This window comes from Aptenodytes patagonicus, chromosome 7 (assembly GCF_965638725.1).
Source record: "Aptenodytes patagonicus chromosome 7, bAptPat1.pri.cur, whole genome shotgun sequence".
Taxonomy (NCBI): Eukaryota; Metazoa; Chordata; class Aves; order Sphenisciformes; family Spheniscidae; genus Aptenodytes; species Aptenodytes patagonicus.
Window position 1 is genome coordinate 49,710,079 of NC_134955.1, and position 27,771 is coordinate 49,737,849.

A 27,771-nucleotide genomic window follows, 5' to 3' on the forward strand; every position below is an offset into this window, starting at 1 on the left:
CATTTTAAACAAATGAAGGATAACAACAGAAACATTCAAGCTTGAAAGATCAAAGTATGTTATCTTTCAAAGTTCTTTGTAAGTGGAGGAAGAAAATCTTGACAGGATCTTACTATTCTTGTAAAGCAAATAACCTGCATTGTTCTATAAAATATTTACAAGAACATTTTTATGTTTTATTGCTATTGTTGTTTTGCTATTGTTTTATTTTTGTTACAATATTTCACAAAACATTTTCAATAATAATTAAGTCAGCTACCAGAAGCTATAACTACACTTACTTAAAAGTTTACTCATCTGAGTCTACATCAGTCTAAATACAAAATGACCACTAACAAAATGATTAAAGAGAGTACTTGCTGTCTGACAAAAAAAATTAGCCCATCATTATCAGTATTGAGTCCTGAATGAAGGCCAGAACAACGTTTTTAAAGAAAACACAAGAAAAGAAAACCTGAGGTGATACCTTCCTTCAGAAACTGAGATAACAGAATACAATGAAAGATCGTACCATGACACAGTGAGGTATGCAAATAGTAGTCCAACATATTACATAAAAAGATGCAAACCAGATGACATTTATAATTATATCAAGCCATAAGGCATGTTAATAGTTCTCAAGGTTTACCTACATGCAAACTTTCAGTAGAAGTACTTTCTTCTCCTCCATAGGTCAGGTTAACGCCAGCCATTTATAGATGTCAAAATACAACCTCCTCACCAGGTAGCCTTCCATTTTTTCAGGCTTAGTTAGATCCTCCAACAAAATTTTATATGAAAGAGGTGGAACTAAAGAATCTATTTCAATATGGAAATTCTGTTCCCTGGACCCTGTGTCAATTACCCTGTTTTCTCAGTGATCATTTTCATGCATTGGCTTCATCTCTTTTTCCTTTGATCACATTCCTTCTAGCTCTACCTGTAACATTCCCAGCTATCCACTTTTTCCTGATGCATTCAGAAACTTGCTCTTCTGCTGGGACAGTATCTTAGAGGAAGACTGTGAGCAAGCGTACACATGTGTGCATGCACTGGAGAAGTAACATTCTCAAAACATTCAGTGCAGGTCTTGAGATAATGTTAAGCCTTAATGCCAAGAATTAACCTCACATGACATTTCCTTCCTCCTCTCTTCTCATATAAAAACTTCTGGCTCCAGTTCCTTTGGTTATGAAATTCTCAACATTAGCTATATTGTGCTTTTTATTCTACCATTATGCTTTTAGACAATGATACCTAGAGACAGAAAGTTATCACCAATTATTACTATTATCGGAATATCATGGAATCATAGAACGGTTGAGGTTGGAAGTGACCTTTAAAGGTCATCTAGTCCAACCCCCCCTGCCGTGGGCAGGGACAGCTTCAACTAGATCAGGTTGCTCAGAGCCCCGTCCAACCTGACCTGGAATGTTTCCAGGGATGGGGCATCCACCACCTCTCTGGGCAACCTGTGCCTGTGTTTCACCACCCTCAGCGCAAAAAATTGCTTCCTTATATCTAGTCCCAATCTACCCCCCTTTAGTTTAAAACTATTCCCCCTTGTCCTGTCACAACAGGCCCTGCTAAAAAGTTTGCTGCCATCTTTTTTTATAAGCCCTCTTTAAGTACTGATAGGCTGCAATAAGGTCTCCCCGAAACCTTCTCTTCTCCAGGCTGAACAACCCCAACTCTCTCAGCCTTTCTTCATAGCAGAGGTGTTCCATCCCCCTGATCATTTTCGTGGCCCTCCTCTGGACCTGCTCCAACAGGTCTGTGTCTCTCTTATGCTGAGGGCTCCAGAGCTGGACACAGTACTCCAGGTGGGGTCTCACCAGAGCAGAGTAGAGGGGCAGAATCCCCTCCCTCGACCTGCTGGCCACGCTTCTTTGGATGCAGCCCAGGATACCATTGGCCTTCTGGGCTGCGAGCGCACATTGCTGGCTCATGCCCAGCTTTTCATCCACCAGTACCCCCAAGTCCTTCTGGGCAGGGCTGCTCTCAATCCCTTCATCCCCCGGCCTGTATTGATACTGGGGGTTGCCCTGACCCTGCACTTGGCCTTGTTGAACCTTATGAGGTTCACATGGGCCCACTTCTCCAGCTTGTCCAGGTCCCTCTGGATGGCATCCCGTCCCTCAGGCATGTCAACCGCACCACTCAGCTTGGTGTCGTCTGCAAACTTGCTGAGGGTGCCCTCGATCCCACTGTCCATGTCGTTGATGAAGATATTAAACAGGACTGGTCCCAGTACGGACCCCTGAGGGACACTGCTCATTACTGATCTCCATCTGGACATTGAGACGTTGACGGCTACTCTCTGGATGCGACCACCCAGCCAATTCCTTATCCACCAAATAGTCCACCCATCAAATCCGTATCTCTCCAATTTAGAGAGAAGGATGCTGTGGGGGACCATGTCAAAGGCATGCATTGATAACTGTTAATTCTGCTTTTGCTCAGATCCATCATGTATGGGTTAGTATACAGTGCACAATTTTTAAGTAATTTTCCTAGCACTTAATAAAAATACCCTCTTGGAAATTAAAGGAAACTTCTAAACATCAGAAAGGTGAAGATGCAGAGTTGTCTTCCAAAAGCAGTAATGACAGTAAATAAGATACACCTTTGAAGATAAAACTTCACCAATAAGTTATGAACAGACTGTAAGAGCTAGTGACTCGACTCAAGTCAACAACATGCATGGATTCTTCCTGACCAAGACCAAGCCTACACTTCAAAATTTTACACTTCACCTAAGTTTGGATTTAACGAGGATCCACTCTCACATTGTTTATAACAACCAAAGTATTGATTTCTGACAGCAGAAAAAAAAAAAATCTTGTTTTAAGGATGAAAATAAAGGTGCACTGTAAATTGTTTATGTTCCAAGTTTGCTATAATGCTCTGGTTTTACTATAAAAATACTCTTCATTGAAATAATGTGTTTAATTAAGCTACAAGTAATACAGTATAAATGAGCTTGTACACAGATGAAAAGCAGAATGACGAAAGACTGAGATCTTCCTGTCTTCCTGAGACTCTAGAGTAATAAGCTCATGATGAAAGCATGTTTCTCTACTCCTAAAAGCATTCTGCTCAAAGTCAATCTTCAGGAAACTATAAAATACTAAACTACAAGTACCTGAGCTGAGACTAAAAAATGGCTGTTGGCTGGGGACAATGAGGTCCATCCGTATTAGAACTTTACACAGTAAAATCTGATCAGTATTTCCCCTTCATGACAAGCATGCACAGTACGGATGCTAGCACCAAGCCCGGCACACAACACTCCAGAGTAAGAATTACATGCCAAGAGAGGGAGAAAACTGTGCTTATGTGGTATTCCATATACAATGTCATTCATTTTAATTAGAACCAAAGCTTTTCTTACTCCATTTTGCAATACAGAAGAATGGATGAGAAGAAAATTTGCCAAAGTTCTTTGTACATACAATTTAAGCAAAAGGGAGTAACTGCACAGCACTTGGGACTGCTTTGGGCTCTTTCTTTTTGGCAGATAAAAGCAGCATTACCAATGCTGCTTCAGACTCTTGTGTAATTCCTCTTTGCCCGGGTCGTGGAACGTCTCAGACGGTACAGTTGAAAAATGTCTATATCCACTACCCATGTTGCAAACTCATGTTTTATTCAGCCATTGTACTGGGTTGAAACATAGTTGATTACATTTGCCTTTTTTGCCAGGAAGGGAAAATAAAAAAAACCTAACTTGTCTTGGTTATCATGAGCACATTACCAAATTAGAATTTGTAATAACTACTTGATAAAATACATCTGAATGTGCCATAGGAATTATAATTAGTAGAGTTTTAAAATTCTTTCTCCCTTTTATTAACAAAAATGGAACTAGCAACATACCTCTTTTTTCTCTGTGAACTTCTTCCAAAAGTTTTTCTTGCTTTTTCATATGTTTAAAGAGAGACTGATGTTCAGCCTCCTTCATCTGTGTAAAGTGCTTGAGCTGTTCTCGGCTCTGCAGTAAGTAGCATCGCAGCTTTTTTTCCTTACTTTCTCTCTCCTTTACCTCCTCGCATAGCCACTGAAGCTTAGTCTATGTTAAAAAAATGGGACAATAAAAAGTACAGCATTCTAATGAAAATAAGAGGACATAAGTGTAACTGATCAAATTGTCTTTGGAGTCACACATTACTCATTTGTACCTATTACTGAGTAATAATAATAAAAAGGGACATTCAGATATATTAAGAGGACATAATGTTGACCTTCAGAGTCTCAAAAGACAGATATATTTTGGCTGATAATTGTCTGTGAAGAAGCAATACACAGATTTTTTTTTTTCTTTTCTTTATTGCCAAAGGAATGCTTTTGTATTTTTCCTTCTCCCCTTTAAGTGCCTTTTCAAATACACTTTCAACTGAATGATTATAAATGTTGGATACTAGCTTATTCAGTAAAATTTCAGGAGGTTTGACTATTACCTTTGTTTCTGCTAACCAGCGATGAGGATCTTTCAGCACCGTTGGTGTAAGTGATATTGCCTATGGAATAGTAGGGGAGGAAGAAGTAGGCATAAAAACGGGAATTAGACGCAGAAAGGAGAAAGAGTCTTTCCCGCTTACTGGAAATTCATCAAATAAATATTCTTTGCTAAAAATCCAGCTTGGAAATCATATCTGTAAATGGTTTAATAGAACTATTTAACCATAAATTAGTCACATCTAAGAGCAAGTTATGCAAACTCACTGATACAAATTTTGTTTAAAAGTGCAACTTAAGTAAGTTGCAATGACAGTAAGTTGTATTCTGAATCTGTATAGTTTTCACCTAAGAATCACTACAATGACGCGTTTTGAACATCCTCAGAACATATCTGCATCAAGGTGTATATTCTCAGTTTGAAACTGTATGTCCTTTTTTGAAAATATAATATTAACAAATACAATCAAACTCTACTTTAAAATGACTATTTCTTAAGAAAAGGCCAACTTCAAAGCCATTCAACTGTTTTTTTCCTCCATTCTGCAGAACAACAATGGCTGCACATAAACCAGAAGTAGCAGAACCAGGTGGTGTTAGTCATTGAACTGTTATCAGTATATCTACAAAAATGCTATGTGCAACATGATAAATGTCTTACCAAAAAGTAAAAAATGACACACCCCCAAAATCTTTAAATTGTGCTTCATGATGATGGTCTTAGTGTTTTCATGAAAAAGACAAATCACTTGCTTTGAGTATTTGATAGGCATAAAAAGAAAACTGTAATCTTCACTAAGTGGATAAAAAGAAAAAACTTGTGCTTGAATGCTTCATTAATACTTCATACAATGAGAAAATGTGATGTGTCTTTTTTCTGCATTCAAACTGAACTATGTTAAACTTGTTTTAAAGGTACTTCTATACATGCTATCTATATTACTTACTAAAAAGTTAGTGACACTTGATCTTTTTTTTTCCCCACTTTATGAGTTGATACACAAGGGGAAGAAAAGTCTCATACACAGAGCTCTCAACTGAAATCTATTTAAAATCAAGTAAACTATTAACCATATGTCCAGCTCATCATTTATTTCATATGGTCCTATCCCGTGATTACTACATTGTGCCTTTCTCTAATTTGAAGTTTTTGTGGGGGTTTTGCTAGTTAGTTTGTTTTTAATTTACCACATTTTGCAATTCAGCGAGTCTTTATGTACTTTTAGTCCTAGTCCAATAATTTTTGTAACTGGTGTATTTCTTTAAGAGGTATTTATATGGGCTTTATTAACTACACTGAGACCAAAGGTGCCTGAACAGCACCACCTAATTATGCACATACATACATTTTACGAGAAAATTATCACCACATAAGGACACAGATGAAAAGAAATGCTTTAGTAGGTATGTTGACCATGACTTCACAAAGCAATGCATACCTGAAAGTTGTGACTTCCATGGTAGCAAACCTCATTCTGTGCAACCACATTCAAAGGCGGCAGTATTCCATTTATAGTTTAAGCATGACTGGTGTAGTTATTGCAAGCATAAGATTTCTTATAACAAAAGACTGTTTGGAAAAATAAATCTGAACAATACATGTGGAATTCTTTCTTTAGAACACCAGTACGCGGTGATTATAAAAAATCCAGTACATTTTTCATCAGGGAAGATTAAGCCTGGAGTTTAAGTTCTCTGAATACAAGTATTTATCCATTAAATTCCTCATTGCTCACCTCAGTTGCAGTGGCAACTTCTTCTTGAAGTAAAGAACTTGTCTGAAACTTTTTAGAAACCTTGGCAATACCTAAAGTACTGGGCAGAGGAACAATCTAACAAAGGAAACTTCTTACCTTTTTAAAAAAAGATTTTCAGATCAGGCACCACAAAACTGTGTAACATTTGTTTTCACATTACCTGTCTAGTCAAAAATTCAGATTCAAATCTGGTTTAAGTTTGCCAGTGATAAACGGTTAAAGGGGATAAATAAGGAGAATTGTGAAAACAGGGATCAGCAAAACTTTATCCAGAAGACAAACACTCTGCAGGAGGTGGGAAGCAAGTCCAAGAAGGCATGGTTCGATGATCAAGAATCTGGCAACTATAGCAGATCACAAAGACTTAATTAAAAAAAAAAAAAAAAAGACACACTTATCTGTAAGGATACAGAGGAGAAAGCTTGTTTGTCAAATACTTTTTCTTAGAATTCTCATCTGTTTGTGTGCTGCAACATCCCAACTCCACGGGTAAGTGGAGAAAAAGACACAACCATACTACAAGGCTGAAACGAAGTGACTTCTCTCCACACCTTCAAACAAAAGAGGTGAGGAGAAACTGTAGAGTAAAAAGCATGCTCTGTTTAAATAGCAAGACAAAAAAGGCATAATCTGAGTGTACTCTGTGATTACAGCTAGGGCTAAAAAGCCACCAGGTCAAGCACTTGTGATATAAGTTCCCATAATGCCAGTAAGCACAGTGACAAGCTGAGTCAGACTGTTTTCTTTATTCTCAGCTGTGTGCAATGTCTATTTAAGAGGATTAGTCATGTAGAATCATCTGGAGGGAGGAAGAGAGGGTTCTGTCCCTGGGGAGCAAATGAGAATGATCAGGAAAAAAGCTAATGGGAGACAAGGGTTGCAGAAGAAGTAGTAAGAGTGGGGGAAAAAAAAAAGTTACAGCAAGCTACAACTTTCCTGAAGCTTTGAGTCTGAGTTTTCTGGATACAAGGACCTGCTCCACAAAAGAGGAGGTTATAAACTCTTTTCATTTCCAGCATTTACTTCTCTAATTAAAATACAAAGCATCTAAATGAATTTTTAATAAACCTTTCTTTCTTTCATTTTTCCCCAATTTTAAAAGCCTTTTATGTCTTCCTTGGGGACTTACCACCTCTAAGGAGGTGGTCTAGAAAAACCTGCCTCAAAATTCTGGGTGATGTAAGGTCCTTTCACACAAGCAAACAAAAGGAGAACTTTTCTCACAAAAAAAAAATTGGCAAAAGAAAGCAGTAACGATTAACACATGGGCAGATCTTCATAGTATCCCATTCTAATATCTATCACTGTACATCTGTACCAGCTAAATATCCATAATCCCATTGTCCATAAATTATCTATACCAGTTAAGTGATAGGTGACAACAAAACATACAAATTCTGCTACAAACTTTCATTAAGAAAGTAATAAAATCTGCAGCATACTTAAAGCTTAGAATTACTTTGAATTTCTCCATGGAGTCCCGAGAAAAAATTTCACAAGCAGTATCAATTTCACTTCCTATCATGGTGAGAATGGATTCCTGTTCCATTTCTAAGTGACACAGCTGATCCTTAAACTGCAGTCTGGCCTCATCCATCCTTCTCAAATGATCTTCTTCATTGCTGATCTGTTTATCCTAGAGTGAATGAGAAAAAAACAAAACAAAGAAATTATTGCATTAATAATATAACATACATCATTAGCAATATATCTTTCAAACTTATGATCACACTATACTCACTCATGCACTGAGTTCAGTTCCTTGCCATGGAAAAATAATACCTTTAATAGTACTCATAAGTTCCTCTCTTGATTCTCCTTATTCTCCTGTAAATCAGTTATGAAGAAACTGCTACCAATCCAAACCCAACAATCACAGAGCCTATTTTCAGAGTCAAAACCAGACATTCTATCATGTCTTCTTTTTCATGACTAGAAAGAGAGCCCTCAACAAATACTCCCCTTATTATCTTTTGCCCTGAACCAGTTACAGGCATCTAATCTCTGTCATCACAAAAACAGATTCTTGAAGGAAATCTGTATTGGCAGTCAGTGTGTTCTCAAAGGAAAAGTATGCAAAGAATATCTCATAGGACAGTGACTGGCACTGAGTAAAGCATTTGATGTTATCATCCAATGTCAGAAAGATCATTAAACTTTACATATCTTTTTAAAAATTCAGATTCTCTTCCTTTATATGTATAATAGAGCCACCATATAAAACTGAACCCAGCAGCAGTTTTGTTATACAATATATTGAATTATGCATTGTAATTAATATAACAAAACTATCTTGTGAGAAGAAGTGAAATTGGTTCACACCTGCCTGCTGCTGAGATCAGGAAGATGTAATGCAGCAAAGGGTAAACACTTTGACAGGCACATTTCAGTATGTGCAAGTGCACTGAGAATGGCAAGAAAAGCAAGAATAATAATTTTGAAAATTTATTAATTATGGACCTCTGCAATGGCAAGGTGCAACTGTTTAAATTGTATTTATTGGAAATCTTCATACACTGTTCTCATGAGACACCACTGTGGAGCCAGGTAATTTCTAACATACAAGTTCTGTGAATGGGATACATATAGAATCATAAAATCATTTAGGTTGGAAAAGACCCTTACGATCACCGAGTCCAACCGCAAACCTAACACTGCCAAGTCCACCACTAAACCATGTCCTTAAGTCAAGCATTGGAACAGGCTGCCCAGGGAAGTGGTGGAGTCACCATCCCTGGAGGTATTTAAAAGACGTGTAGATGTGGTGCTTCGGGACATGGTTTAGTGGTGGACTTGGCAGTACTCAGTTAACGGTTGGACTTGATGATCTAAAGGTCTTTTCCAACCTAAACGATTCTATGATTGTATAAGTGCCACGTTTACATGTCTTTTAAATATCTCCAGGGATGGTGACTCAAACACTTCCCTGGGCAGCCTGTTCCAATGCTTGACAAACCTTTCAGTGAAGAAATTTTGCCTAATATCCAATCTAAACCTCCCCTGGCGCAACTTGAGGCCGTCTCCTCTTGTCCTATCACTTGTTACTTGGGAGAAGAGACCGACACCCACCTTGCTACAACCTCATATACAACCTTTCAGGAGGTTGTATACATATATATGTATAGGTGTTACATCTATTAGCAAAATAGGTGGGGTTTAATATAGGTGACCTTTAAACGTGAAAAAGCCATATCTGATAAGCAGCCTGATTTTTTCATTTCACAAAAATACTTGAGTTAGACAGTAGCTATTTCAAACTGAAGGAATCACAACAATTTTTAATATGCACAGGCTCCAGTATTTCTGCACTACCCATATGGGAGTTGAAATAGCAGTTCTGATCTAGATCAGTATTCTGAAGGTAATAAGATTGCATTATATATGTTTCCAGTGTCAGTATGCTATGCTATCTCATTATTCACTGAACGCAGTCCATCACATGCCAAAGTTCACTCCCAAAGACCATGATTAAAAGAGAGTATATAACTCATTATTTTTTCCTTTATTTTTCATCTGCTTGATTTTCTGAGTGTGCCAACATTCCTCAACGTTCCACTTTCAGAGCCTACAGGAGAAATGAAGTCACTAATAACTCAGAAGCGCACAGAAGGAAAAGAAAAGAAACAGAAAATTTTACCATTATTCTCTGTCCCTTCACCTTTCACGAAAAAAAAAAAATCCAAGCTATCTATAATACCTATGTTTCTTTGAATTAGTATTTGCACTAAGGACAGAATGACATTAAAAGTCTAAAAAGTGTGGAAAAGGAAAAGAGAATTCTTCAGTAACACAATTGGCTTCTGCAATACCACAATATGACAACTAGTATGAGATTACTCAAGAGGTAATATCATCATTTCCCCCATCCTAACAGCCCTTCTGACAATCCACAATAAAATCGCAATAGTAAATATTCTCTTAAGTTAACCGATTAACGCAACCAAGTGGAACTCTCCATCTGCATTTACCTTCAGAGGTTGAGACCACAGGATTGTGTGCCTAAAAGCTTCTCCATTCTTTTTCAGCTTAGAAATAAAAGATCATCTCAGTCTAAAAACTGTATCTTCCCAATATTAGGTAAAGGTTGGAGCTAGTTTACAACTGACTACAGAAGACTATGTACATTCCTACAAACACATTTCCTTAATAATAGATATTCTAGTGCTAAAATCCCAACCTAGAAAACACACATTTTGAATTTTCATTTGAGGTACTTTTTATTAGTCTGACAAGTTGAGCTTTTAAAGCAGTTCCTGTTAGTTTAACGAGCTAAGAGAAATGCCAGGTTTAAGATTTTCTCATTCCATACTTTCCAAAAAAAAAAAAAAAAAAACCCCACACAAAAAAACCCCAACCCACCCCAACATTTTTCTCTCAGGGCTAATAATCACAGCATACTGACTGACAGCCAGCCAGTATATGCTGAAAATATAAGCAGTATGAAAAAGGAACTAATAGCATTTCCAAACAATCACTTTACCTACATTCAAAATAAGCCCATTAGATTTTAAGCTCAACACCTAAGTGATGTTGTGCACTTCATTTATAACAACAGAATACTACTTGAAAATTAAATTGAAAAACCTGAAAAGCCACGAAGGATCTACAATATCCATGAGCCTCTTATCAGATTTAAATAGTTTGAAACTACTGAGCTAATGAAGAATTATCTGATAAGTATTCAGCGGTCCACGTGAAATGAATGAACAAACCTCTTGTACCATGTTAATATAAATGCCTATATAAAAAAATTTCTTTTCACAAGGATGAGAAATTACTAAATTGACATAGAAGAGCAAGAACCTTCCAGCTAGAGGCTAGAATATCAATTTTTAAAAAATGACGATATCATGAAAAATTTATAAGCAATTTTATGCAGGATGCACATTTTTGGTTTTTTTCTTGAATTTTAATCTAGGAAATCAAATTTGTCAAAGATTAAAAACAATCATTTTCAATGTTGTCTTAATATGAATTAATCAAATACTGACAGATATGTGCTTTACACTGGAGAAGGTAAAACTTCATCCATGTACAGAAATAAATATCTGAAATCACAATGTTGCAGGAAGAGAAATTTAAGATATAAAACCAGCACAACGTAAAATACGTTCATGTTAAGAAAAACATTAAAAAGAAATGCTGTGGAAACAATAATGGAAAAAATGTAGAACTCAAGAAAGCAGAAAGAGGAGTTACAAAATAAAATTCTTCAGCAACTCTATTTATCACTAGATTTTTGAGAAGAAAGGCTGACAACTCCAGGTTGTGAGAGTGCAAATTAGTATTTGATAGTAAATATTAATAATCAGAATGCTACGCAACAAGAATTGCTGGCAAACAGCATCCATCTCTAGAAATACAATGCCACTACAAGAAAAGAATGCGAATTTCTTGAAAAACTTGCCATGTTTTAAATATTCAAGCAGAAAATGATTTTCATCAAGTTATTTAGAATTTCTTTTACCGTGTTTACATTGCTTATCTACTTCAAATTAGCTCTAAATCATTCATAAGTGCACTATAACTTTAAGAAAATGTGAAGAAAACTAGAAATGTTTGGTTAAACGTTTGTTAGTTACCTATATTAGAAATATGGCAGGCAACAGGACTTATATTTCTACTCCTAAATAGTACTAGCAAGTCTTTGGAGGGATACAATACATGACTCAGCCAAAGCACTTTTGCCTTCTTTGATTTATATAGAAACAGTGTACTACAGAATGACTGTGTATATTCTTTAATATGTACATGTATTTTTTGTATTTTAAGTTTACCATCTATTTCTATAATTCATCATTTATTTTAGGTATTTATCAGCAGAGACACTGACGAATCATGGTTAAAACCAGGTAAGTTTACCTTTTTCTCCAGTTCTTGTTTTACAAACTCACATTTCCGCCTGAGTTTTATATTTTCCTCTTCATTTTGGGTTAATTCTTCTGTCAATTTATCACACTCAATTTTTATCTTCTCCAGTTGTCGACATTGAGTCTTGACTAAGTTTTTCTCTTCTACAAGTTCCATCTGATGGTAATGGGAAAACAGATTACAAAGTCACTATATGGGTTACTGTAACACATTCCCAGACTGTAGAGTTTCAAATCCGTGGAAAGCTACTACGGAAGGATAATTGTATTTAATTTTTTACATTTAAGTTATATTAAGGGCAATCACTTATCTGAACATGGAAAACGTATCACAGAGTTGTAGAACCATACAGTGTTTTAAAAGCAGTAAATAGAAGTCTCAGATTCTGCATTTCAACTCTGCTACACTCATCAGCTTACATCACCTTAAGAAGCCCAGCATTTATGCAACTTTTCCATTACTGAAAAAATTTGGCATCAGAAAGTCTAAAACTATCATTTCATTTCAGGACCTAATACTAAATTTATATCTGCAAGGAAATAACTGCAAAGATCTGGGATTTTTAATTTCTAGAATTGTGTGGTTTTAATACTATTCATGGAAACACTGCAGAGAAAAATGAAGAAAACAAATTTAAGGGCCTTGAAAGCCCTAAATAGGTGAGTGAATAAAGTATACTGGTTTCCAGTGGAAAAAGATAACTGACTGAAACTGACAGATTTGAGAAATTCTCTAGAATATCTAGAAAATGCAAAAAAATACACAAAACAAAGAAGGAAATTACACACATATTACTCAAAACCAGCTTCATATTAGACAAATTGTGGGATGCAGTTACACACAAAAATAAACCTGCAGAGTAAATCCTTCCTGAGGAAAAGCAAAAATTCTATTCTCCCAATTACATTATAAATATAACTTTTATGGGGAAGAGGGTAAGAAGAGAAGTTTTACGAGCTAATTTAGACACCAGAGCTAACAGTACAAAAGCTTCTCCAAAGGACAATTCTGAGAAAGAACTTTGGTGTCCTAAGTCCACAAATACTTATGGACACAAAGACAAGACTGCAATGCCTAAAACATTTTCTGTGAGTATGTTTATAAAACCAACTTTTCAGTTTCTACTAAAGGTAGTTGTATTATAATGTCTGTGCAGATGCAGACAATCCAAGAACAAAATTCCTCACATATTGCCTTTTAGACACAATGAAGAAAGTTAATTTTTATTAGTTTCCACTATGGACAAGGCAGATATGACCATAATTTAATTGATCTGAATTGAACCCATTTTCCACATCTGATAGTCTTCAAGAAAAAAAGAACTACGCCCACTTGCTATATGTATAGAAAACAATTCAAAAAGAAACAAACACACATATATACACAATTTCATATGTATAAATACATATCTCTATATAATCTTACATTAAAGATTAATACTTGAAAGTGCTGTCAGGAACAAGGATATTTTTTATTTCATTATTCTAAGAGAACAAGGATGTTTTTAAAGCAAATGAGGGCATACAGTAAAATTAGGGGTCAGATTCAGAACTTCTGAACACATAGCTGATTGGGGACCACCAAGCAAACCACTTAATTTCCTATGCCTAGTTTATCTATAATTTTAAATAATAAAAAAAGACATTATAGATACATTGGTTGGGAATCCTTTAGGATGTTCTAGCAGAAACAGAATTAAAAGCTTAAGCATCAGACTCTCAGTACTGAGACGGTAAGATCCTTCTCAACACTGACATCTCGTACAAAATTCTATGTTCTTCTCCAGTTCTACTGCAACATACAATATTCCTATGGTACCTCCCTTACTACCCCAAAAAATCCTTAACTACCTTACAATTTTTCAATCCAGTGCAGCACTACAGAAAGCCGGACAAGAGTGAAGCAGAAAGTATCATACAGAGGAGGCAAGAGAGGGAAGAACAGTAAGGGTCAAAAGTCACTTCTTTTTACAATCTATGCAGCAGTTGGTCCTGTAATCACAAGGCTACGCACCCTTGATTTCCTGAAAGTAACTCATCAAAATTCCTCCTCTAGTTAAGTTAAAGGCTTTGGGTCTTAATAAATGTCTTAAATTTCTCTTTACTCCCCAAGTCTCTCCCAACTGACCTTTATTTTTAAGACTTTAACATTAACAACCTTTGGACAGGGTTATGTATGTTTGTCCTGGTTTCAGCAGGGATAGAGTTAATTTCCTTCCTAGTAGCTGGCACAGTGCTGTGTTTTGGATTTAGGGTGAGAACAATGTTGATAACACACCGATGTTTTAGCTGTTGCTCAGTAGTGCTCACACTACTCAAGGACTTTTCAGCTTCCCATGCTCTACTGACTGAGAAGGCTGGAGGTGCACAAGAAGCCGGGAGGGGGCACAGCCAGGACAGCTGACCCCAACTGGCCAAAGGGACATTCCATACCACGTGACGTCATGCTCAGTACATAAACTGGGGGAAAGCTGGCCAGGGTGACCGCTGCTTGGGAACTGGCTGGGCATCGGTTGGCAGGTGGTGAGCAATTGCATCGTGCATCACTTGCTTTGTATATTCTTTTATCATCATTATTATTATTTTCCCTTCCTTTTCTGTCCTATTAAACTGTCTTTATCTCAACCCACGAATTTTACTTTTTTTTTTTCCCCTGATTCTCTCCCCCATCCTACTGGGGGCAGGGGGGTGGGGGGTGCGGAGTGGAGTGAGCGAACAGCTGTGTGGCATTTAGCTGCCTGCCAGATTAAGCCACAACAACATTCTTTCCCAAAAGCAGTTACAAAGGTTGGACAGGGCTGAGGCATAAATAAGGTCAAGATTACTACTGTTAACAGTAAAAGACAATTGGTTACTAGGCAAAAAAAAAACCCCAAACAAAAAACCAAAACAACTTACCAGCCTGAAAAAAAGGATAATAGGTAAAAAAAAAAAACCCCATCTTTCTGTTTGATTTACTGAACTCTACCCTAAAATCACAATATTTAAATACAATTTGATAAAATGCATATTAAGTTTACCTTAATTTGGAGGAAAAATATGTCCATAGAAGTGAAACCCAATTGCAACGTAATGATGAGTTCAGACAAAAAGTAACCTAGTCACCTGCACAATGACATGTTCTTATCAACTCTTCCTACAGATGGATATAATTATCTATTTTATTGCACTTACAGTCTTTGACTCAAGAGAATGTTGTGCATTATCATTTTGTGTACTTCTAAAAAAATTGCCTACCCTAACATCTTACAAAATTCATCTCCCTCAAGCCCTCTGCTCTTATCTGTTTCAGAGACACAAAGCTGTAAAAAAAAGTACGTAGATTAAGGATTCTGGGAAAGTCATGGCACTGTAAATGAAAGCAGGAAGTGAATTTTTCAAATATTCTGTTTAGGTACAACAATCGGTACCAATATCAAGGCCCTTAGTGTAAGACTGACCTTTCCATAGAATAGGAACACATAGTCACGATGAACTCATTTTTTGATTACTACCATCCAGAATACACTTTCCTTCTCTCCCCTTGATATTAAATGTAGTCTTAGTTTCAATGTCATTGTCAAAGGAAAAACACATATTTGGACAGATAATTTAAATAACGCTAGACACATTACAAATTAAGTCCCCAATGTTAAGCACTGCTGCCAAAATATTTTGATTTTAATGATCCTTCCACTAACAACCATCCAGATTTTTTTTTATTGCTATCTTCATTAAATGCTTTCTGTGTTACCAAGTGCTTAAGAATTACTGTCAATTATTATGTCAAATGATGTATTATATAACTAACAATCCTTTTCTAAGTAACATCAATTCATAACTGCAAAAATGTGGAAAATACGCATTTTTAACTAGTTGCATATTTGTGAGAAGAGAAAGGAAATAAACATGTTTATATTACTTATGATGTAGAAGATCATGAATCACTTAAGTTTTGAATAAGGATTTTATAGCTTTTTATGGTTAAATTGGTAGAATTTTGACATGAGCAAATTTTTTATTTGATGGGACTAAGGTAGAAAATGTATTTACAGTGCTTCAGAAGTGCACTCAAAATATGTTGGTAATTTACAATGTATCTGGAAAACTACTGCTTCCATTAATATGAATATACAAATGATTATTACTAGGACATATAAAATACTATCTTACATATATATTTAACCATGTAATCAAAATTGCTTCAATAAAAGTGAAATGTATAGTTTATACAACTGTTGACAGTTAATTGTACAGTTTAGACCACTTCAACTTAACTTTTCAATTTTATTCAGACCACTTAAAGCCACTAAAATGCTCGTTTTCTTTCCAATGCAATAGCATTGAATCAGGAGCAAATGATGTAAACTAAAGACATTAACTTGTTTCTTCATGAATAAATTGCTATATTTCATCATTTACTATATGAACATAGTCACTTTTCTGAGAAATTGTACAGAAATTAGAAATTCTAAACACTCTTTGAAATAGAAAGAGCTATCAAAATTAACCTTAAACAAGTGTTATACATTATCACTATTCACATTCTGCAAGCGTTTCCAGATACAATGACAGTATTTCTGCATCATGCAATTTAAATATTTACAAAAATGCATCATCTCTGAAATACTGCAAGTTCTTTAATAGGGCCGTGACAATAATTGTAAAAATAAACAGTTGAAGAAGAAATGATCAAATCATATTAAAACACTACAGTCGCATATCTCCTTCTGTTCTGATCACAGACATACCTATTTCACTACTTTTGAACTAAGAAAAGCTTTTGACCTAAAACCGTTACTGTTACATTTTTTACCCTGAACTTCAAAAACTTTTATGATGGCCTGCAATAAAATGTGAGTTACATGTTTTAAAGCCCATGCTTTATTACCTTCATCACTCAATAGGGAGAGAAAAAAAGAAAAAGTCTGACATTAGAATTCTTCAGAATAAGTACCTTTAGCATTCTAATCTGAGCCTCTGCATCATCCTTTTCTTGTTTAAGGAGTTTCATGAGCTCTTGAACATTTCGTTCATGTTTGATTTTAACATTTTGTAACTCTGATCTAAGATCTGCCAACTCCTGTTGGTGAACTTCTCTTTCCATCTTCAGCTGCCTGTTAGCTGAAGTCATCTCTTCATGCTTAGATTCCTGCTGTTTCTGGAGATCTGAGAGGCTCTTATGCAATTCCTTTTTGACTTTCTCCTCTTCTGCTATTCTGTTTGTTAGTTCCACACGTACAGAGCTTAAGTTTTTTACATCTGCTTGCATTTCTAAGAGTCTTTCTTGGTCTTTTTTATGGATCAAGTTACTAGTTGCAAGTTCTGTCTCCAAGTGTTCCTTTTCAGCTTGCATTTGATTTTGTAAAAAGACTTGCTTTTTCAACTCATTCTCCAGTTTATTTACAGTACCTTGAACTTCTTTGATGTCTTCTTCAAGAGATACCTGGTGAGACTTCATTTCAGTCAGTTTTACCTCTTTGCAGTGGAGGAGTTCTTCCTGCTGGGCTCTCTTTGTGAGCACATCATTCAGCTCTTTCCGAAGGTTTTCTATTTGGTGTATAGCAGAGAGAAGTTGACTTCTGAGGTCATCCTTTTCCTTGAGGGCCTAGGAAAGAAGAAAAAGAAATCCAGTGCGACCTAAAGTAATTAAAGAAAATTGTTGGAAGGATGTCCTTAGAGATTCCTAATGTCTAAGGAACAATTAGCACACTTTGTTCTGTGAAAATACAAAATTTTTGCTTGTTACTAACTCTGTTCAAATGTATTCAGTGTTTCTTTAAATTTAGACACAGATCATTTGTCATCTCAAGCATATACTTGTCCTCAAGAATAACCACATAGGCAAGACTTTAACCAAATTATCCCAATAACTCCAAAAGAATGAAACCTAAACAATCTTTCTGTAGCCCACCCACTGTCTGCAAATATTTGGAACATCTCATGAAATTGCAAGCTATGATTGTAATCCAATTTTGAAAGTTTGCCATCAACCCTTTGAAGTCCTATAACAGAAAGCAAAGACAACAGACTGCCATTTCTCCTTTTTCTTTATTATTTAGAGTTTTGTCTCAGATGTTAATTGTCTGTATATTTCAAAGCTGGTTAGAATTATGTTCATCTAGTTCCCTGAAGCTTATCACAAATGTTGCATCTAGATTGATTATAACCTCATATGGAAACTGTCTACAACTTTGTATTGAGAACATGAAATATTGTTTGTATTTTTTTCTCCTCCACAATGACGCACAGTTTATTTGATATTACATATCCTCCAATAAAGAGATTTTCTTCAGGAGTGACACTTACTTCAAACTTGTTGGCAAGATGCTGATGATTTTAAAAATAAGAATGAATACTGACACCATTTCTTAAATGGGCTTAAACCAAAGTGACTGCATTTCGCATTTTTATGCATTTGTTGCATAGAAAGAAGTAAAATTCATGTCAAGGACTCTTATGTAACACAGAAAATTTCAATGTGGACAGCAGTATCACTTGCTATTACAAAGACCTGTCCATGCATTTACACGAACAGTGATTTCAGAGCCTTTTGGGGCTCCTCCTGCTTGTTATTCACAACTCTCCTCTACTTTTTGCTTCTTATTTGTCTATTATGAGAGAGACATATGATTCCTAAATGATTCAGGTTTTCTTCCTTTCCTTAACACCTCCATTTACCTAGGCAAGAGACGACCAACTTCTTATATGTTTGCGAACCTTATTTCCTCAGACAACTGCTAGGGCTAACCAATACAACAAGATTACTACGGAATGAATTGTCGGAGCATGGACAGAGCAAATAATAATAAAAAATAAAGAATAAGCTAGGTAGTTCAGGAGAGAAACAGCAACCCCAGGAATCACAGCTTAGATCTGCTAGAGTTTATTATTCAACTCAGTATTAGCCCCATCGTGGCTTCTCCTGTGCTTTGACCAGGCTCAAACATTGATGTACCGGTCTCGGAACAGGTTACTGGATCAGGAACTATACAGGATGAATACAGACATCCCATACTTCACACCATATACCCCTTGAAAACTACAATCTTTGAGCAGGACAAAGCAGAGGGCAGCACAGAGCCATCCCAAGCCCATCAGATTTAGTAACCTAAATTGGATGCACTAGAAAATAAGTGAAAAGAGGTGAAGGAAGCTCTGTAAAAACAAAAGTAGGCCATACAATATGACAGACTGCACCAGCAGAGCATGTAAGTTAAGATAAAAGCTCACAGCATGAATCTTAGCACTATACCAGCCACTATAGGAGCAGGCACCTTTTGACCCAGCCACTGGAAAATACAAAGACCGACAGACTCATTACAAACAGAATGATGGTTTCTACTACTATTACAAGATGGCATGATCAGCGTTAGCACTGATGTGAGTGCTTGTCTTTAAAGCAGTGTCAGGACTAGAAAAAGTCAAGGAATTTTGCCAAATAAATAAAAAGAAAAATATTTTTAAAAAGCCCCAATGTTTTTTCCTGAGAAACTTTACAGGACGAGGAAGAGAGGAATAAGTGTCTTTGTTCCAACAAAGACAAATGAAAAGCCCAGAAATGTTTCTTGATCAATTTTCAAATTGATTTTTTCAAATAAAATTTCTGAAAAATATAAGGAAGAGGCTGAAAAAAAACATACATGAAAAGCATTAAAAAAAAAAGTAGTTACAAAAATATAAGGAACACAGACTCTCCATCCAGATGAATTGAAAAACCTAGGAACTGCATGGTAGGTGTCAGCAGCATGTTCATCCCAAATGCAGGTAAGAGTGCCTTTTTTGCTAAAATCTCCAGATTTTGCTAAAATCTCTGCACATTCTCAAACAAAAAATATCTACTTTTCTGCCTCCAAACATCAAATCCAAACTAAGTTGCAGTTCTTATGGTATTTCAGAACCTGTAGTCTTTATTGGTAATAAAAGATGTCATTACTAAGCCTAGAGTCTGAGAAAAGGTTAAATACAGAATAGAATTAAAAATATGCTAGTTGTGCCAAACTCCATATAGCATTATGGTCTGCTAGCAATCTGACATACATAGTGAAAGTAAACACCTACTTTCAAAGATGTGACCACTGTCCACTACACGAGACAATGCATAACTTGAACATGGGTTATTACTTAATGTGATTAAAATTTTTTACAAATAATATCACCTTATTTCCTTAAAAAATAACTAAAAATAAGCTGTTTTGTTAACCGTTAACTGAAAAGATAAAGTAAAAGCAACATTCATAGAGAAATTTTCTTCTTGTAAAGAAGAAAGCTCTGATTAAGTGAAGAGACTGGAATAAATACTGGATAAAGAAGAGAATGTGGAACTCCGTAATAGCTAAAAAGTACTGCCACCTATTAGCTGTTTTGTAGTTCACCAGAAAATTTGGTCCAGAACTTAAGGCAGAAAGTGGCTTAAGTCACAGTTTGCATAAACAAACTCCTTATCTTCATTTCTAAAACAAATGGAAAGGGTACAAAAAAAAACCCCAGTCAATCTTACCTGACTGTTCTTGTCCATCAGTTGGTTGATAGTTTCATTTTGTTTTTCCACCTCACGATCTAGTTTCTTACATTTCAGCTTCCATTGGCGGATGGTTTCCTGTGCTCTCACCTTCAAATCTTCACTTTTTTTCTCAATCTCCAGCCTGAGTGCCTCTGAATGCTTGAATTCAGTGAGGTACCGTTCTGCTTCCTTGGTACTCTCTTCAACCTGTTGAGCTAACTCAGCAGACTGGAGTTCAGTTTGTCTACGTCCATTCTCACAAGCCTTGTAGCAACTCTGTATCTCCTTTAGCTGGTCCAGCATTTTTTCCTGCTGCTTCTCCCTGTTTTCCAGGTCAGATGTTAACACCTGGAATCATCATAGCAAAATATGAAAACTCCAACTCTGAAGATATACAACATAAAACCTTATCAAACAACATACAGCGATGTTAAATCACATTTCTATCGAAAATATGAATAGCATAAAAGATCTCCTTGACTACCAGGGAGAGCCCTGTTAGCCCACAGAATCTCCCCTTCTGCAATGGTAAAGAATTTCAACACAAGATATAAAATACATGGTTACTCTATCCCTTATTTTACTTTCTGCATTTGTTCCTCTTCTGGTTGTTCTTGTTATTATTTATATTTTAAGTTTGAGAAGGAATCATTGACCAGGATCCTCATATGTTACACACTAGACAAATAGGGAATAAAGCAAATAGTAAGATGTAAGGAGATGAATATAAACAGATGAGAGGAAAAAGAAAATTGGCAAGGGAAGAATAGCATTCACCACAACAAAAGTAATCTATAGTATATGAGCTAGTTGTTACCCAGTTTCATGCTGGTTGCTTTTATGGAAGCAACATGCTGAATAAGGGTATTTTGGAAAGCACTGATGACTACAAAGAGAATACAGCAGCTTGGTAGACGTTTCTAGAACAAAGTGCAAAGATATTTGAAAACATAGCAAGCACATTAGAGCCAACATTAGTTGACCTTTCGATACTGAATGAAATTGAAACCACACACTTTAAAAATAACAAGGGCTGCCTATCTCAAATCTGATGATATTTCTCAGGACAGACTCATAAGCAAGTCAGGAAAAGTGTTCTCCGTATACCTTCTGCAAGGGCATATTCAGAAACCAGTTACTGAAGCTTCACTAGCAAAACTGAATTTTATTAAGATCATCACATAGAATTTCACATTAGTATTCTGTATTTCGGGCCTATTTAGACTGCTTTCATACCATTCAGTATTTTCACTAATGACTTAGATGAATTTAATAGGCCTGCTCTATAGTCAAAGATATTATCAAGCTTCAAGGGATGGAAATACTTTAGAGAAGAGGATTAGATTTCAGAATGACTGAAACAAATTGGAGATGTAGTCTGAAATAAACAGGGTGCAATTCAGAAGGGACAAGGGAAAAATACTTTGCCTAGAAAGGAATAAGAGAGTTAACAGACACACATAAAATGACTATTTAGACAAAGGTCCTTCCCACAAGGTTGGCAGGGGGCGGTGTGTGGCTTGGGTTTGTTGGTTGGATTTTTCTTTGTGGGCTTGTTGGGGTTTTTTCCCCTCCAAACCTGGCCACTACTTCCTGGGAGGCAATAAATTGTACCAGTCTTTTCAGGATAGCATTTGCTGTCCTGGAAAGAAGACTGCATGTGCACTCTTGCATGTGACAGACCGTGGTACTGCCAGAAAATACAGACAGGAATGGACTGACACTACAGACAAAAGACAATCAGTCCAGCTTGCTACTTGCACCCATGATGCAAAACAGGAGTAGGATCATCCACTGGACAATCAGTTGCTCACCTGTAGGATGAATATTCTTGCTCTAGACACAACTAAGATATAGATAATAAAACAACAGGTAAACACATTGCAGAATAGTCGGGAGTAAATCTTACACAGGTGGCAAAATGAAAACAGGAAAGCGTTTCTAGATTTACAGTTCTATACATTAGAAAACACTCACATATATTCTGCTTCACTATTATTTAAACATGCATTTTCAAGCTCATCAGGCAAAACAACCAGGCCAAGCCTTGCAAAAAGTCTTGATTCATAAGACAAAAAAACCTTACAAGCTACAACTAGCAAAATTTTATCAAAACGAGCTTAATTTCAAATGAAAACAGAGATTACAATACCTCTTTAAAGGTAAGGATTTAAATTCTGGGTGTAGCAGAAGTTAAAAAAAGCCCAATAAAATACAGTCTGACGTTACATTTACCCTTCCACAGATTTTCTAAAATGGGTCATCATTTCTTCAGAGTCATGTGATTATACATGCTATTATCACTTCCCATTTCATGTCTTTCTGGAGACACCATAGAGGATGTCAGCCTAAATTGATGTACTATTCAATTCTGCATCATTAAAAAATAGTTATTTATGTATAATTCCCCCAGAGAACACACTTCATTAATACAACTACAGTTCCCACAGACTTCTTAATGAAATATAAGTCTAAGCTTAAACACAGAAAACAATGTTCAATTAATTGTAAACATTCATTTCACTGTGTAGAAGCAAATCTTAATGTCCAATTCATTGATTTACAGTAAAATGAAAAAAATGGGAACGTTTCTTTTAGATGTTTATCTTGAAGCACAACTAGTTTATCAATGCGAGCTATTTGCATGAGGAGGAGAAATGAACTTTGACATAGATGTACCAATATAAATGTGAATTTTAATGTTTTATTTTTACAATTTGTGAAAATAGGATAGATCTCTGCAAATAGTTTGTGCTTTGCTTAGAAAAGTTAAGCAAGCACAGACCCAAAGCAGTTCAAGTCAGCTGGAAAACAGCAGCATAGCATATCAACATTTCATGCAGCTTTCCCTGTAAAACAAGGAGACAGAGAAACAGTGGGTCTCCACACTCTTTGTTTTCATATCATCGTAACAGGGGTCACAAATGTACTGACCTGTACTTTTGAATTCCTATTTTGACATATGATAAACGTGTATCTGTATGTTAACATGTATGCAGTTGTCAAAATTTTGTCTGATCCATAAGGGCTTGCCCTAGTGGTATTTAAAACATTAAATAAGCAACTTTTCAGACATGGGCTGCCATAAAAATAAAGTAGTAAAAAATCTGGTATGAAATCATGTTTATCATCTATACACAGAGACACAGGTTTCCCAGAAAGAAGAAAGCCTCTTTCCAGGTATGGCATATACATACATTCACACAAGGGGAACGGACATACACAAGCACTATTTGTCAGCGATTTTTTTTGCTTCAGTATCTGCAAGAGCACACTTCAACCCTGCGTCTATAAAAACAAAGATTATGGTCCTGCGTTTTGGTTCCTTGGAAAATCCCAACACACAATCCCAATTTCTAGGCACTCTGTGAAAAAAGTAGGATTACTGATTGTGTACAATTTTGAAGATAACATTTCTAACAGAACAGTTACAGGCAACTTCTCTTTGCCATTTGTCATTACCTGCCTGCACACGTCAACATTGTGATTGATTTGAAGCAACCCTTTACAACAATGAACTTCTAGAGGTCATCAGAACCATCTTAAAGGACAGAGTTTTCATTTGATGATTGGAAATAACAATCAACAGGGTCAGTAGAGCATACCTTGCTAAATATGATACCCCTTTCAGGCAAACACTGCTCAGAAAATGACCGATTATTAGTTTTTGTGGAACCGTACTATCAGCAGATAGTAAATAGTTAATACAACACAAAGCTCCATTAAGCAAGTTACACTTCTATATATTTTTAATGCTTGATTTTGACTTCATGAAAATTAAGATTGTTTTGATAGTAAGAAATAATTATGCAAATTACTGTTGTCATTGGAAGAACATTGTACTTGGCAGTGGTGGGCTGTGAAAGTATGATCTTGCGGTTTCATTTCATAATGATGACCTTATAAACTTAGGCTTTTAATTTCTTTCTGAACAATCTTTACAACTAAAAATAACTGATAATTAAGATTAGATGCATAGCATCACATTTTTCAATTTTAGCATATTTTCAAAAAACATTAGATTTAATATATAAAATTTTATAAAGTAAATACCATGTGCCTATTGTTCATAAGTTTGTCATGAACTTAAGTCTTGAAAGCCATCTATTTTCTCTTAAAATAACAAAGTATCTTGCATAGAATGTTTATACCTGCATCCTACTATGGATGCACATATGGTCGGTCTTGAGTATTAAAATAACAACACCTGGAGTAAGTAGGTACCCCTATTTCCCCATCATGTTTTATATTATTTGTATACAGACATCTGTAGGAGTCTCAATCCTCAGTTTCCCTTCAGCCTTTTAGTCCTCATTTTCCTCTCAGCCACAGAATCTCAGCTGCAAAAGGCATTAAATATGCATGCAGACAATACATCATAAAATGTTACCATTAATGTAAGGCACATAGCTTGACTGTTTCCTGTGCAGAGCTGTTTGTATACACATTCTACTGCAGAGCAGTACTGAATACAAGTTCAGCACAGGCTGAAACTCAGATAGCGGCTGGGTCAGACACGGTGAGGACCTATTCTGGTATTATAACCAAGCGTAAACAACTGTTGTTGTATGATTTTTTTGTTCATTTGTTTGGGAGGTTTGGGGTTTTTTTCATTAGCATTGAGGGTGAAATACTGTGTTACCTGTGGGAAAGGAGTTGCCCTTCATTGGGATGCCACAGCATACAGAAGATAAAGAAAGTGCCACTAAAAGAAAAATAAATGAAAAACCTAACACAACAAAGGTAGGTTTGCTCTCAGCCTCCAGAGTTGTGGGATTTGAAGGAACTGGTCAAAGAGAAACATCAGTCCTTACCACAGACTACACCTTAATCCAGCTCCCGGGTCTGTTTAGATTTACAGTGCCCAGAGCCCTGTTAGTGCTAGAGAAGTTGGAATTATCACAGATCTCAGTCTCCATCTTTGTTTTGAGAACATGTTTAAACCCAGAGAAGGGCAATGAGGCTGGTGAGGGGTCTGGAGAACAAGTCTTATGAGGAGCAGCTGAGGGAACTGGGGTTGTTTAGCCTGGAGAAAAGGAGGCTGAGGGGAGACCTCATCGCTTTCTACAACTCCCTGAAAGGAGGTTGTAGCGAGGTGGGTGTCGGTCTCTTCTCCCAAGTAACAAGCGACAGGACGAGAGGAAATGGCCTCAAGTTGCACCAGGGGAGGTTTAGATTGGACGTGAGGAAAAATTTCTTTACTGAAGGAGTGGTTAAACATTGGAACAGGCTGCCCAGGGAAGTGGTTGAGTCCCCATCCCTGGAGGTATTTAAAAGACGTGTAGATGAGGCGCTTAGGGACATGGTTTAGTGGGTGGTGGTGTTGGGTTGATGGTTGGACTCGATCTTAGAGGTCTCTTCCAACCTTAATGATTCTATGATTCTAAACTTAGTGCTTAAAGTTGTCAGCAGACCCATGTCCAATGGAACGTGTCTGAAGATATCCTCTTCAGTTCTGACAGGGGTTCCACCAGACACAGCTGTCTCCTGAGCCTTGCAGGTTGCCCTTTTACTATGGCAGGAGAATTTGGCAGAGCAATGCTTACTTTAGACCTTGCAGAATATACCCTAATTTTCACATTCCTATCTTGGAATTACCCTTCTAGGTAATTCAGAATGTAAATATTTTAAGGATTTCTACAAGACAGGAATATAGAGATGGGGGGGGTGGGGGGGGTGGTTGTTGTTTTTTTTTTAAATATTCATCCAATTTTCTCCTTCTCAGTTGTGACCGTAGTAAACAAGAGTGAGATAATCTAAGAGAAAGGACAAGCAACGTCAGAAGGTTGCACTTATTAGGTGATTTTTTTTCTTTTTTTTTTTCCCCCTCCTCTTTCTTGGACATTTGAGTTTCTCTTCCAAATAGCAAATTACTAAACACCTGTGATTCAAAAAAATTTTCTACGCAGATGAGAAATGCTGCCTTTATAGATTAAGACTCCAGATTCCCAGGAGCATCTAGGGTCTTTGGTGGCTGAAGGTCAGTCACCCAGAGAACTCAGTGAGCTGCTCTAGATGCAATAGAAGCATGACAATATTCTGTGACATACATTACAACAGTACGGAGGTTCTCCTGACAGAAGTAACCCAGGATATTCATAACAGGTCACTGTTAAAATGTTTTCGCAATTGTTAGCATGTTTTGCATTGCGGTCACTATAGAAAATCCTGACTGTGGTACGTTGTCTCTTTTCAGTCTTTACACAAGACAATTCTGGGTCCCGATTTTTCAAGTGTGATTAATTTTATTGCTGCATTTTCATAGTTCCATTGCTAACAGAACCAAGGGGAAGGTATTAGAATACTCATATGTCAACTCATTCTCCACCAACATAACATCAAATACTCTCCTCCTGGCTTTAATATCTGAAGATTTGTATAAAAGAGAGTTATGTTCGCAGAACACTTAAAAAATGTCATTAAGATTAGTTACTAAATCCTGAGGTACAGCATATTAATGCTCTAGAGATCCGAATGCAAGTATTATTTTCAAAACTGATTAAAGTTTGTATCGGCCCTCAGACTGCAACACCACCACAGACATTTCAATTGACAGGCTCTGGCTAGAGATGACACAGAACAGAGGTGATTAGCAAACTCAAAAACAGATGCAACATTTGCCCCAAGTAAAACAGTTGTGCATCTAGTTTTCTACATATCCAACATCCTAATATGTAATCTAGCTTTCAACTTTCATAAGAAACTGGAGGCAGAGAAAGAGGCCAACATTTTCCAGTTAGAACCTAGTTATTTATCTGAAGTGTAAACTAATCACCATAGGCACTAAACATGTGACTCTGCCACCATTCTGGTAACTCGTGTAGTTTGGGCTTCTAGTCCTTAGCTTGATTACACGTATCATACTTTTGACCTGAATTTTCAACACCTAATTTAAAAATAAAATCACCACAAACTGCAAAACAAAATTCATTGTAGATATAGAAAACACACCACAGTGTATTCAACGCAACATTCCTTAAAACTTATTTAAAATGCAAGTGAGGATCACTCATTTGCTACAATTTACAGAACTAATGCTTTATATTACAGTTATGTGCAAACATTCTGAACTGATAAGAATACAGAAAGCCACATTTCACCTCACCACACTAATTACATTAGTCACCTAAAGTAGATCTATATGTATTTTTCCCCCTCCGCTCTTTTTTCTGCCCTGCATCTCAGCAGTGCAGTCACCAGATTCTAAATGTAAGCTACGGAATCA

The 27,771-nt window shown here is 36.4% G+C and overlaps 1 protein-coding gene across 6 annotated transcripts in view; it reads right to left on the reverse strand.

Moving 5' to 3' along the window:
• CEP128 (centrosomal protein 128) overlaps positions 1–27,771 on the reverse strand; it is a 165,485-nt gene that overhangs the window by 94,241 nt on the left and 43,473 nt on the right. For all 6 annotated transcript variants that reach the window (XR_012995940.1, XM_076345222.1, XM_076345220.1 and 3 more), the window contains 6 exons: positions 20,544–20,894; positions 17,001–17,651; positions 12,057–12,221; positions 7,654–7,830; positions 4,440–4,499; positions 3,859–4,051 (listed from right to left, as the gene is read on the reverse strand). Coding sequence is in view for 5 of the 6 variants with exons in the window: in XM_076345222.1 (XP_076201337.1) it covers positions 3,859–4,051; positions 4,440–4,499; positions 7,654–7,830; positions 12,057–12,221; positions 17,001–17,651; positions 20,544–20,894 (1,597 nt within the window). In the remaining variant the exon portion in view is untranslated. The remainder of the gene's footprint in view (positions 1–3,858; positions 4,052–4,439; positions 4,500–7,653; positions 7,831–12,056; positions 12,222–17,000; positions 17,652–20,543; positions 20,895–27,771) is intronic.